The sequence below is a fragment of the Lynx canadensis genome, chromosome D3 (assembly GCF_007474595.2).
Source record: "Lynx canadensis isolate LIC74 chromosome D3, mLynCan4.pri.v2, whole genome shotgun sequence".
In the NCBI taxonomy this organism is placed as follows: Eukaryota; Metazoa; Chordata; class Mammalia; order Carnivora; family Felidae; genus Lynx; species Lynx canadensis.
Genome location: NC_044314.2, coordinates 8,021,589 through 8,035,150, shown reverse-complemented (window position 1 = coordinate 8,035,150; position 13,562 = coordinate 8,021,589). Strand labels below are relative to the sequence as shown.

The 13,562-nt window shown below is 44.5% G+C and overlaps 1 protein-coding gene across 5 annotated transcripts in view; it reads right to left on the bottom strand.

Moving 5' to 3' along the window:
• Positions 1–13,562, bottom strand: part of CD226 (CD226 molecule) — an 86,951-nt gene that overhangs the window by 23,610 nt on the left and 49,779 nt on the right. For all 5 annotated transcript variants that reach the window (XM_030336598.1, XM_030336600.1, XM_030336599.1 and 2 more), the window contains one exon: positions 4,232–4,579. In XM_030336598.1, coding sequence (XP_030192458.1) covers positions 4,232–4,579 — 348 coding nt within the window. The remainder of the gene's footprint in view (positions 1–4,231; positions 4,580–13,562) is intronic.

The window sequence follows — 13,562 nt, the reverse complement described above, 5'->3', positions numbered from 1 at the left end:
TTCTTTGATCCTCATTCTTTTTATAACCAATAAGCTCGGCTGAAACAATAGTAGGCTGAACGTCACTTGGTTAATATTAAACAGCTTCACAAATTCTTTTGGTGGAAACTAAAATGCTTTTCTTGTGACTAATGACAATCTAGAAGACATAAAGGGCCCAAAATAATCTTGGTCACCATCAGTAAACACACATTTCCCCCTGTTCCTTGCCCCATGCTCTAGACAAGTTTCAAATTCAGAAAAGCCAGTCTGGAGATATTTCAAACTACTTCCCAGGTCCTGAGTGCAAAGGACAGGACACAAACATTTATTTCCACTTAGCAAAGAATAGTCAATAGGAAATTCGGGTTCAGCCCATGCTTCTGCCATGTTCTCCCACTGTTCAAAATATATCAAGAACTGGATGGGACATCAGCATGACTCAGTCGGTTAAGCATCTGACTCTTGATTTCAGCCCAGGTCATGATCTCATGGTTTGTGAGGTTGAGCCCCGTGTCAGGCTCTGTGCAGCTGCTGCAGAGCCTGCTTGGGACTCTCTCCCTTTCTCTCTCTCTCTCTCTCTCTCTCTCTCTCTCTCTCTCAAAAAATAAATAAATGGGCATTTAGAAAAAGAACTGTGGGAATGCAAGCTGGTGCAGCCACTCTGGAAAACAGTATGGAGGTTCCCCCCAAAATTAAAAATAGAACTACCCTATGACCCAGCAATTGCACTCCCAGGTATTTATCCAAGGGATACAGGTGTGCTGTTTCAAAGGGGCACATGCACCCCCATGTTTATAGCAGCACTATTGACAATAGCAGAAGTATGGAAAGAGCCCAAATGTCCATTGATGGATGAATGGATAAAGAAGATGTGGTATATATACACAATGGAGTATTACTTGTCAATCGAAAAGAAGGAAATTTTGCCACTGGCAACTACATGGATGGAACTGGAGGGTATTATGCTAAGTGAAATTAGTCAGTCAGAGAAAGACAAAAATCATATGACTTCACTCAGATGAGGACTTTAAGAGACAAAACAGATGAACATAAGGGAAGGGAAACAAAAATAATATAAAAACAGGGAGGGGGACAAAACAGAAGAGACTCATAAATATGAAGAACAAACAGGGTTACTAGAGGGGGTGTGGGAGGGGGGATGGGCTAAATAGGGAAGGGGCATTAAGAAATCTACTCCTGAAATCATTGGTGCACTATATGCTAACTAATTTGGATGTAAATTTTTAAAAATAAAAAATAAAACAAGTTAAAAAAAAATAATAAATAAAAACTTAAAAAATTTAAAAAAAAAAACTTAAAAAAAGAACTGTATATATGGCACACTGGTTGGCATTGTGTCTGACCTCTGAGTACTCGGTGCTTGTCTGAAGATGAACACACACACGTGAAAATCAGGGGAGAGCCCTGCGTGTGTGTGTGTGTGTGTGTGTGTGTGTGTGTGTGTGTAGAATATGACAGTCATGAAAATCTCTCCTTTGCATCCTATAAAAGAAGTTGATGGGAGCCAACAAAAGGATGCATAGCAGTTTATAAAATTTGTGTCACAATCACCTTTCCCTTGACAGTTGAAATAAATTAAATCTGCTCCACATCTTATACCTGTCTCTCTCCTTTAATCCCTACATTGATTTTTGACCAAACAGCCTCAAGACTTGAAATAATCAAATCACATCAGAGCAGATGTAAGTGAGCTATTTGGCTTTCCATCCGATTTTTTTTTAATTTTCAATCTTCACTTACATTTATTTTGAAATCAAATTAAACCAAAATATAGGGTCATCAGCTGGCATTTTCCATCAACTTTAACTTTTTACTAATGAGCCCTGTTGATATTCTTTTAACCTGCCAATTGAATGTCAAACAGCCATTTTGCAAGTGTTCAAAACACGTGGACACTAACGATATTGGCCATGACTTTCAGTCACCTTCATTTTCAACACCGTTGATCGCTTATGTTATAGTTTTGTGCAAGAAACTTAGTCATGTTTGGATGAGTGAAAGACGTTTTTATTAATTAGTAAAAGTGAAATAACTGTATCTCCTAAAATGTATTACCTCTATTTTTTCTATGATTTAAGATGTTTATAATTATTTTTTTCAACATATGGCAGAGAAGATCTTATTTCCTATGTGTTTGAGAAATGTTCTTTATGATATTTTTCTGAATAGAACTTTTCCTTGCCTTAGTCTCTGAGAGAAGAGTAATGATTGTGTGTGTGTGTGTGTGTGTGTGTGTGTGTGTGTGTGTTTCTTCTTCAGGTTTAAAAAACACTTCTGTAATACAAGTTTTTTTAAGGTAAGAAATATTTTGTATTTGTGCCTGAAGGAATGGAGTCAACATTTAAAATGAAGAAACTGTTAACATTTCTCCCCCACATATTCCATCAACCCTCTTTTGCATCAAGTTCTCTTTTGTTAATGTTTATTTTGAGAGAGGGGGTGGGGGACGGGGCGATGGTGAGGCACAGAGAGAGAAAGTGGGACAGAATCCCAAGCAGACTCAGCATTACCAACACAGAGCCTGACACAGGGCTTGATCTCACGGATGGTGAGATCATGACCTGAGCAGAAATCAAGAGTCAGACGCTCAACAGAGCCACCCAGGTGCTCCTGCATGAGGTTCTAAGAACAAGCTCGGCCTCGCCCACAGCCCTCACTGTCATCAGAGAAGCAAAGAAGTTTCCATGTGGCCCAAGGTGATTATGAGAAAGTGCTGTCCTTTGGCAAATGTCCTCCTCGGCACACACAGCTGCTGTAGTGGCAGCACTGGAGGCTGCTGTGTGTACAAACTCTGTTCTTCTTCTTTTCCAACACAGGAATAAACAGCAGTCTGCAGTATAAACAGAGTCTATAAAGGGACAGCCAAATAAATCCCAGGGAACCTTGGCTCTAAAAGTCTCCACACAAGCCAAGGCACATGAACTGGCTGGAAGCACATGAAAGAAAGGGAGTGGGAAGGGAAGGGAAGGGAAGGGAATGGAAGGGAAGGGAAGGGAAGGGAAGGAAAGGAAAAAGGCAGAAAGGACAGAAAGGAAGCCCTTTCCCTGGAAATTCCTTCCCTTCCCACTTCCTGTATTCTTTCTTTCTTTGCTTCCTCCTCGCCTTCCTCCTCTACCTTCTCTTCCTTCCTCCTCCTTCCCCCTTCCTACCCCGAAAGGAAGGAGGGAGGAAAGGCACAGGACCCTTCCTGGTCAAGAAAGGTGAAATACATTCTGTTCACCAGCAAAAAGAATTTTTCTGACATGGTTCCTTGCTATGAATCGCCCAGAGGCATAAACTGAGAGAGCCTCGAAGGAGGGTTAAATACGCTTTGCCCTCCATCCAGACTTCTATGTAGGCCTCTCTGTATTTGTACTTCAGGAAGTGAAAAGTCACTTTTTCTTACTCTCACACAGGTTTTGTGGGGCTTGCAGCTTAAAAAATGAGGGCTTCATTACGACACAGGAGACAAATTACTAATACAAAAGAAATACGATTTAGAGGAAGAGGTCCTAAGGCTAGTCTGTTGCTGCTCTGAGGGCTGAAAACAATGGAAGGAATTAAAGCTCTGAGCTGGCAAAGTAGTAACATTGTCAAACATTTATTAAATTCCACTCAACACTGACTCAGCAAATACCAATCCAACACCATTTTGTTACTGCAGAGGACACACGAGGATTTAGAAACGTAGTCACCACCATTATAAAGTTGTAATGCAGTTGGAAAAACATAAAAGTTATACAAACTGAGACTTGCAGTACTTTTCAGACTTACTAAATTTTTCTTTTAATTTCAGGAATGTGGCAGATCGAGAAATTGGAAAGGTTTGTAATCGTTAAATCTGTAATTGATGGATTCACAAGGTAAAGAAGAAGCAAATACTAAGATTCAAAAACTGACATTTACCGAAACTCAATCATTAAAAAATATTTTGGGGGCGACTGGGTGGCTCAGTCAGTTGAGTGTCCGACTTCAGCTCAGGTCATGGTCTCACGGTCCGTGAGTTCGAGCCCCGCATCGGGCTCTGTGCTGACAGCTCAGAGCCTGGAGCCTGCTTCAGATTCTGTGTCTCCCTCTCTAGGTCTCCTCTCCCACTCATGCTCTATCTCTGTCTCTCAAACATGAATAAATGCAAAAAAAAAATTTTTTTTAATATTTTGAACAACAGTCATGACAAAGACAACAGAAACCAATCCAGTGGTTGGCCTTCTCCAGTTTTAACACTTGAAGACATGCATCACGTACTTACCATCAGTTACAGTCAACCTCCTCACAAAGGTTTCATTTTCTCCCGTTCCGGCACTGAAACCACAGCGGTAGAGTCCTGAGTCAGAGACCACGGCCTGGGGCATGGTGATGAAGGTGCTGGTCATTCCCGGACTACAGTCACTCGACACCCATCTTTGGTACTTTGAAGTATAAATTTTCCCTTGGGACAAGTTGCAGCTGGTCAAGAGGTCAATCTGATGGGGCTGGATCTTTTCCCAGGTAATTTGTTGTACTGGCCACTTTGTTGGAAGCTCACAGGAGAGTGTGATATTTTTTCCAGGTTCTGAGACCATGTGGCTATCTGAGGGCACAGCTATCTCGAAATCATCTGAAAACAAGAAGCAAATGATTACACTTAGGACCTCAGATTTTGGGGTGTGAAGGTGCAAGCTACCCTTAAAGTTCTATCGAAAGGAATGGCGATGTTATTTAACAGGTTCATCAGCTATAAATGATATCTTTATGACACATTTTTTGTAAGAAAAAGACTTTTGAAAGAGGCTAGTAAATAAATAAAAAGGAGGATATTCTTGTTCACACATATTCCCTTAAGTTTTACATGGTTAACCATATAACAAGAAACGTAATAAAAACCACTAGTGCTTTCCTCGGCAGCGATCTTATCAAGAGGCTGAATTTCACAAGACTATTCTGCAGAAATGCTGGGCTGCTGACTCAAACATTGTATCCAGATTGTAGTCATGCTAAGATTTTAATGGTCATTGAAAAGATGACCATTGAATAAATACATGCATAAAGATTTTTTCAGATATATAAATATAATATATATATTTTCCAGATATGTCTTATGCATACATAGAGTAAGGGTCCACATGTGATTTAAATTCCTGGATACCAAGGAAGTCCTTCAATATTTCTTCCTTCCACCATAGCTGAACTACCCAGCAGAGCACTCAGCAAATATTCACCAGATATCCAAATCAGTAGTTCTGGGCCACCTTCTTGACTACCAGTTGTAAGAGACGAGAGGAGAGGAGAGGAGAGGAGAGGAGAGGAGAGGAGAGGAGAGGAGAGGAGAGGAGAGGAGAGGAGAGGAGGAGAGAGGAGAGGAGAGGGGAGGAGAGGAAAGGGGAGGGGAGGGGAGGGGAGGGAAGAAAAGGAAGTGGGGGCACCTGGGTGGCTTAGTTGCTTGAGCATCTGACTCTTGATTTTTGATTTCTAATCCCAGGACATGGGATTGAGCCCCATATTGGGCTCCACACTGAGTGTGGAGCCTGCTTAGGGTTCTCTCTCTCTCCCTCTGCCCCTCTCCCTCACTTGCCCTCACTCTCAAAAAAGAAACAAAAGAAAAGAAGAGGAACAGGAAAGGAGAGGAGAAACCACACTTGAAAGAAGATACTGAGTCTAAAACACAGCAAGATTTGCTGTCCATATGAAACTAGAATACTATGTCTATAACAGTTTCATTTCCACCAAAAGGCAGCTTCTTTTCTTCAACAAGTGGTTCCATGTGTCAAAATGTTGTTGAAAAGAGAAAACCACACAGCATTCCAGTTTTTCAATTTGTAATCATACAACTGTTTATCAAAGTTAACACTTTACCCACATAATAAGCACACAGTAAGAAGCATGTTATCTCTAAGTAAAAAGCCACCACAAGAATGGGGGGGGGGGGGGAGAAATGGGAGAAAATTCACAAGCAGTGGGAAAAACAAGGGGCGCTTGGGTGGCACAGTTGGTTAAGCATCTGAGTTTGGCTCGGGTCATGATCTCACAGTCCGTGAGTTTGAGCCCCGCATCAGGCCCTGTGCTGACAGCTCAGAGCCTGGAGCTGCTTCGGATTCTGTGTCTCCTTAGCTCTCTGCCCCTCCCCCGCTTGCACTCTCTCAAAACTGAGTAAACGTTAAAAAAGTTTTTTTTTTAGTTTTTTAAAAAAGAAATGGGAAAAATAAGGAAATAAAAGCTTAAAGCAAACAAATGAGAAACTAAAATGAAATTAAGATGGACAAGAAGTGACGAGAAAAGAGAAAGAAATGAGAGATAATATAAATAAAAGGACAAGCACATGGTGCTGGAAAATATCAAGAACATAAAAGAAACGAAAAGAAAGAAAAAGGGACACATTTTTCTGTGAGGCGTGCGAGACCATGAGGAAACAGAGGCAGGCCAGCCCTGAGCTCTTATATTATCTGTCTTCGGTGCAGACACGCCTGCCATCCGGTTGTCTTCCTTTGTGGCACCTCCCTCCACCCATCTCGGGAGCTTCATCTGCCCGCGTGACCACAGCTGCTCTCAGGAAGCGACCCTTGTAATGCTGACTTGGGTACAAAGGGGGATCCGCCCTGAGGGGTGTCTACACTTGTACAAAGGACAAATCCACAGAGCAATGAAGGCCATCTCCGATGCTGACCAGCCAGGTCTCAGGGGCTGGTGGAGCTGTCGTTGAAGGAGCCCGGAAGTTTCCAGAGCCCAGGCTCTACGTAAAGACCCACCTGTCAGTAGACACAGACGGGGCTCAGCCTCACAGGCCCCGCTCAGAGGCAGGTCGTGCTGAAGCACAGAGTAACCTCCAGCTAACCTGTCCTGGCCACCGGAGTCGCTGGTTGGTGGCGGGTGAAAACTGAGACTCACAAGAGGTCTGCAGAACTGCCCTTGTCTCCTGTGCTCTTTGCTGCTTGTCACCTAATCCTCCAGCATGGCACATGTAAGGCGACAGGAAATGACCCTGAAAACAATTACCCGAAAACCCCGCACACAAGAGGACCCCGGCGTCCTGATGTGCTTGGAACTAGAAAGCACGTCTACTTGAAATAGGGATCAAATGCTGTCGTTAATAGGGAAGATTCAAATCTTAATAATAGAAATGAAAATAATGAACACCAGTTAACTTTATATTTCTATTTGGTTATGTATTAATTCTCAGCATAAACCGAGAATAGACCACAGTTTGTTCTGTTTAAAAGATTATTTTTTAGAGCAGGGTTAGGGTTACAATAAAACTGAGAGAAAGGTAGAGATTTCCAATATACTTCCTCCCTCCTCCCACACGCCACATCCCCATTATCAACATCCCCTACCAGAATGATACATTTTTTACCAAATATGAACCTATGTTGTCACATCATAATCACCTAGAGTCCATAGTTTATACTGGAGTTCACTTTCAGTGTTGTACATCCTGTGAGTTTGGACAAATGTATAAGGACACATGTCCACCATTATGTCATCTGGAGTATTTTCACATCTCTAAAAATCCTCTGTGCTCTATTTAACCCTCCCTCCCCTCAACCCTTGGCAACCACTGATCGTTTTACTGCCTCCATAGTTTAGCCTTTTCTAGAATGTCATATAGTTGGAACCATGTGGAATGTAGCCTTTTCAGATTGGTTTCTTTCACAGAGTAATAAGCATTTAAGATTTCCCCACATGCTGGGGCGCCTGGGTGGCGCAGTCGGTTAAGCGTCCGACTTCAGCCAGGTCACGATCTCGCGGTCCGTGAGTTCGAGCCCCGCGTCAGGCTCTGGGCTGATGGCTCGGAGCCTGGAGCCTGTTTCCGATTCTGTGTCTCCCTCTCTCTCTGCCCCTCCCCCGTTCATGCTCTGTCTCTCTCTGTCCCAAAAATAAATAAACGTTGAAAAAAAAAATTAAAAAAAAAAAAAAAAAGATTTCCCCACATGCTGGGGCACCTGGGTGGCTCAGTTGTTTAAGCATCCAACTTCAGCTCAGGTCATGACCTCACGGTTTGTGGGTTCGAGCCTGGCATTGGGCTCTGTACTGACAGGTCAGAACGTGAAACCTCAGATTCTGGATTCTGTGTCTCCCTCTCTCTCCACCCCTCCCTTACTCTTGCTCTCTCTCTCTCTGTCTCTCAAAAATAAATGGATATTAAAAAAAAAGTTAAGATTCTTCCATGTGTTTTCATGGTTTGATAGCTCATTTCCTTTTGGGATTGAAGACTATTCCATCGTCTGGATGGCCCACAGTTTACTTATCCATTCACCTCCTGAAGGACATCTTAGTTGCTTCTGAGTTTGGGCAACTATGAATAAAGCTGCTGTAAACAACCATGTGCAGGAGTTTGTGTGGGCATAAATTTTAAATTCCTCTGGGCAAATGTCAAGAAGCCTGATTGCTGGATTGTATGGTAAGACACTGACAAGCTGCCTTCCAACTGGCTGCCCCATCTTACACGCCCACCAGCAACGAATGAGACCTCCCTTCCTGTCACACTCTCACCAGCGCTGGCTGTTATCAGGGCACAGGATTTCGTCTGTTCTAATAAATTGATCTGTGTGTTGTTTTTATGTGATCTAATCACAAAATAATATGATGAGAGATTCTCTGTACTGTGTATATGATTTTTCTGACAGGATAGGTTATTTTTCAATTTATCTCAGTGCTTCATCACCTTTTCCAAGTACCACTCGATGCCTGGGTACCCAGATACTTCAGGGTATGCTGGTGCCTCCTGCCACTGCCCCAGGCCACCATCACATCTGCGGCCGCTAATCTCTTCTCCTTCACCACCCTCAGTAGGTAGTGGCCCTGTGTGCAGTTTGAACAGCACTACAATATCACTCATCAATTTCACAAGACCCTTACTCTGTTCACTATAAGCTTCAGAAGCCCAGACCTTTGGTATAGACCTTTATACACCACTCTATACTTGGGACCTAGAACAGTACTTGGCATAGAGCAGAGAAGTCAGTATATAATTTTCGAATAAAGAAACTGACTTATAATTTCATCTTGCAGCCGATATGCAGGGTGTACCTACTGACTGGGGGGAGGGGAAGTCACCTCCATAAAACCTCTCATAGTGAGAAATGTGCTCGAAATCATATGTGTAATCCCTGAATGAATTAACTGTTCCAGGCAATGACCATCAATGTCTGCAAATTCACAAAAGACCATTCATGTCTCCATGATGCTGCACTGGGGGCAGTTGCCTCCCCCAAATAATCCAGTCTGACTCTGCTCAAGCCTCTACACCTAACCACCAATTTACAGAACTACAAAGAGCAGAGAAACATGTCAAATGACCCCTTGGCAAGCAATCCATGGAAAGAGGACAAACACGAAACTCCTCAGCTCCCAATAGGATCTCCCCGATCCCTGAAAACCAAGTTTGGAAACTGTGGTGCTGTCCAATCCTCCTCTCTTCTCTATTCATTCAAATTTCTGGAAGGAATTCACTGCTCCCGACTCTGCCTCATTTCTCCTGGTTCCACACACCAAGGCACATCCTCCAACAGTGCAAGCCACGCCTGTTCCTGACCCTGAGTCCTAGATGCTACGTCCCCCTGGACACTCTTTGCCTTCTGTGACCCTGCACATTTCTGTTGTCCTCTCTCCTTTCCGACCTTCCTCCATAGACTTATTCAGGGTCCTTTTTTCTCTGCTGGTCTTTTAAAACGTTGTTCTCCCCCAAGATTCCAACACTTGTCCCCCTCCACTCTCCGTCCCTGGTGATCCCCCGCCTTGCAATTTTCAACCACGTCATATGTGCAGAGTCCAAATCCACAGCCCCTGCTCTCTGTCAGACCTCTCTCCAGGGTTTCTAAAGCACAAGACAATAACTTGCTCTTATGATGTTTAAAATAGGCTAAAAATTAAACAGCCAGATTTGCCCCAAGCTATCTGCAGGAGCACTACCATTACTCGAGCTAATTAGAAGTGGTAACGGTGGTAGCTTCACATATTCCCAACTGTGCCTAGACCACGCATGTCCTCAATAGAGAAGTTTTCTACAAACTCTCAAATACAAAGGATCCATTTAAATGCAACATAAGGGGCGCCTGGGTGGCTCAGTAGGCTAAGCGTCCAACTCTTGATTTCTGCTCAGATCATGATCTCAGTGTGTGAGGTCGAAACCCACATTGGACGCTGTGCCGACAGTGTGGAGCCTGCTTGGGATCCTCTCTCTCTCCCGCTCTCTCTGTTCTTCCCCTGCTTGTGTTCTCTGTCTCTCTCTCTCTCTCAAACTATATAAACTTTAAAAAAAAATTAGGTGCAAAGTAAAATGTCTACTACTTGATGACTAAGGAAGTATTTAAAGTGATCTGAGACAAAGATCTAAAAAACCTGCAAGCACTCGTTAAGGGATTACATCCTCAAAGTTCTCCTCAAAGAAAATATAAAATTTTATTACTGTGTAGGGTGACTGTGTAAGTAACTAGACTTACTGAAGTCATCATTTCTTCATATATCTATCAAATCGCTGGGTCGTACACCTGAAATGAATGGCATGTTATATTTTACCTCAATAATACATAAATACATATTTTTAAAATAAAGAAAAATTGGGGGCGGGGGGAAGTAGGCCAAAGAAATAGACACGCAAAGTCCCAGCTGAAGCAGGCAGAGAGGTCCGGAGAGCAGAGAAATGGCGCTTTGGCAGCTCACGGGGCAGGCGGGGCAGGAGAGGGGCTGAGGTTCCCAAGTGGGGCTCTGCCCCCCTCACAGCTCTGCCCCGTGACAGACAAAAACCCGCAAAGGCAGACGTGGTGGGCGCTGAGCTGCCCTGTCGAGCAGCTTCGGGCAGAACAGAAACAGGAGCCATCAGCCTGGACCAGGCTGGCCCAGGACACCCCTGACCGCCCCGAAACTCCCCGCCCCGCGATCGTTTCAAGTGCAGATGGCAACGAGAGTCGTGGGGATGGCATTTCTCTAAAAAGCTGGAAATGCACCCAGGTGATGTTTGGGGCGGGGCGGGGGGAAGGGTTGAACTGTGTCTCCCCCCACCCCACCCCCAGAAAAAATTCATAGATTGCCATCCTGACTGCAGCACCTCAGCATGTGATCTTATTTGGGAACGGGGTCACTGCAGAGGTAATTAGTTAAGATGAGGTCACACCACAGCGGGGCGGGCCCCTCATCCCACATGACAGGTGTCCTTCTAAAAGGGCCGACTGCACACGGGCATGCACACAGGGAGAACATCGTTTGGAGATGAAGGCGGAGATCAAGGTACGGTGTCCACAAACCGAGGAATGCCAACGATGGCAGGAGACCCCCAGAAGTGAGGAGAGAGGCCCGGGGCAGACTCCCCACCCCCCGCCAGGCTCAGAAGGAGCCACCACTGCGGACAACACGGTCTCCGGCTTCCAGCTCCAGACCACTTCTGCTGCTCAAACCACCCAGCCTGCGGTCTCTTGTCCGGACAGTTCTAGCAAACTAACACGGGGGTGGGGCGAGGTGGGTAGGGGGGAAAAGACTTCATCAGGCTGGCATTTCCGATACAATCATCTGGATCTTACCAGGACATATCAGAAGCAGCAAGGCCACCCAGTGAGGGAAATCAGTGATCTTCACAAGCCCCCTCCACACTATTGCCATTTCCTGTCCTTCATTTAAAGTGCAGATAAAAGGTAGAGGAAGCGAAGGAGATAAAAATAAGCTAAGAGATTGCTTGGCTGAAAAGCACCGATAAAGAATGAAAGCTGTGCTGAGAGATAAAAACACAACCTGACAAACCTGTCCTGGAGTCAGGCCAAGCAAGGCTAATTGTTTCAACGAAAGAAGGAACTAGAATTGGGCAAACATGTCCTGGGCGGCAAATCAGAGATTCAGCCCAGAAGATACATATTGAGGGCGGGTTTGCAGGGCGTCCAAAGGGAAGCTGTGAGGCCCCTGTCTGGGCACCAAAGAAAGAAACACTTGCAACTCCAGCCTGGATGGATTTGGGATTCAAATCCCTTTGGGATTCAAAGCACCTGCTGAGGCCAAAGCACCACCCCACCCACCGCCCGACCTCAGGCTATCCCCCCAGTAGCTTCATGGAAACCCCCCCCCAACACCAACCTGAAGATTGAGAATGTCTGTCTAAAGGGTCACCATGGACCCTCATATGTAAATTTTGCTCACAGGCTTTAATCACGAAAAAGTAAATTTCAATCTCTCTGTCATGACACCATGAGAACTATGCTTTTTTGAAGTCACTGCCATGAGGTTTGTTGAAGTACACGAAAAAGTTTGACTTCTGAGCATCTCTGCAGTTCCTCCCAAGCAGAAAAATAAATGACTCATGGGTGTATAAGAATTTTAAATAGTATAGTTCGGAGGTCTTGTAAAACCAAAAGATGACAATACAGCCCAGGAGCATTGGCTTGTTTTCTACCAAAAGGTTAGCAGGTGACCTCACTGACTTGGAAATTTAATGTAAGACTTTCTGCATGGCAGAGTTTTACAGGAAAAGAATCAAAAGATTAACATCAACCCTAATCAGAGAATAGATTGTGTTAGTGAATTGTCACTAAGGACTACATTAAGCATTTTGTTTCACATAGTTGGAACATTTTCAACATATTTTTTAAAGTATTTTATTTTATTTTATTTTATTTTATTTTATTTTATTTTATTTTATTTTTGAGAGAGAGATACAGAGTAAGCAGGAGAGGGGCAGAGAGAGGGAGACAGAGAATCCCAAGCATGCTCTGCCATGTCAGTGCAGAGCCCAATGAGGGGCTCGAACCCACCAAGCTGAGCCGAAACCAACTGTCACATGATTAACCAACTGAGCCATCCAGGTGCCCCTTCAACATATTTTAAAGGCAAAATATATACCTCAAATGAGACTTTACTGTGTGCCAGCATTGAAGGCGTGACATGTGCTGACACATTTAGTCCCCAACACCGAGGACCCCGAGGTAGGTCGCCCAGCGGCAGGGGGCAGAGAAGGGGGCCCCTTCCTGGGAGGAGGCTCAGGCACCTGCCCCTAAACCACGGCAGCCATCCTACCCCTATCCCAATGAGGTGGTCCACCTGATGGAACTTTCCCTCCTACCTGCAACCGGGCAGGATTCCACAGAGGCGAAAGAGCCGCCCTGGAAACCCTTGTTCCTAAATATCTTATTTTATGATGCCTTCAATCCTATAATTAGAAATCAATTTCTTTACTTGTCCTTGTTAAAATGCACATAACAACCTCAGCTCCTGGCAGGCACCAGCACATTAGTGTGAAATCGTCCATTAGATTGCTTTCCGAGTGAAAGGAAAGGAAGCAGGTTCCCACAGGCGAGTGGCCAGGAACAGACCGGCTGTGGCAGAAATGACTGAGAGGCGCCAGGAGCCAGCCTTGTCACAGGCCACCATGCTCCCCAGGAGCACAGGAGCAGGGGCGGTGTCTTCAAGGGCAGGGGTGGGTGGGAGACTTGAGCAGGAAGACAGATTACACACAGGAGGCAATGAAATGTTACCTCTTTGGCCATTCACTCGTTCACTCATTCACTCATTCATTCATTCCTTCAACAAAAATCCTATTGATGTAAAGACAAAGAAGGTGAAGGTCCGAGTTGGTGGAGAGACACATGACCAGGTCATTGCACGAACAGAGCCCCACGTCCCCAGAA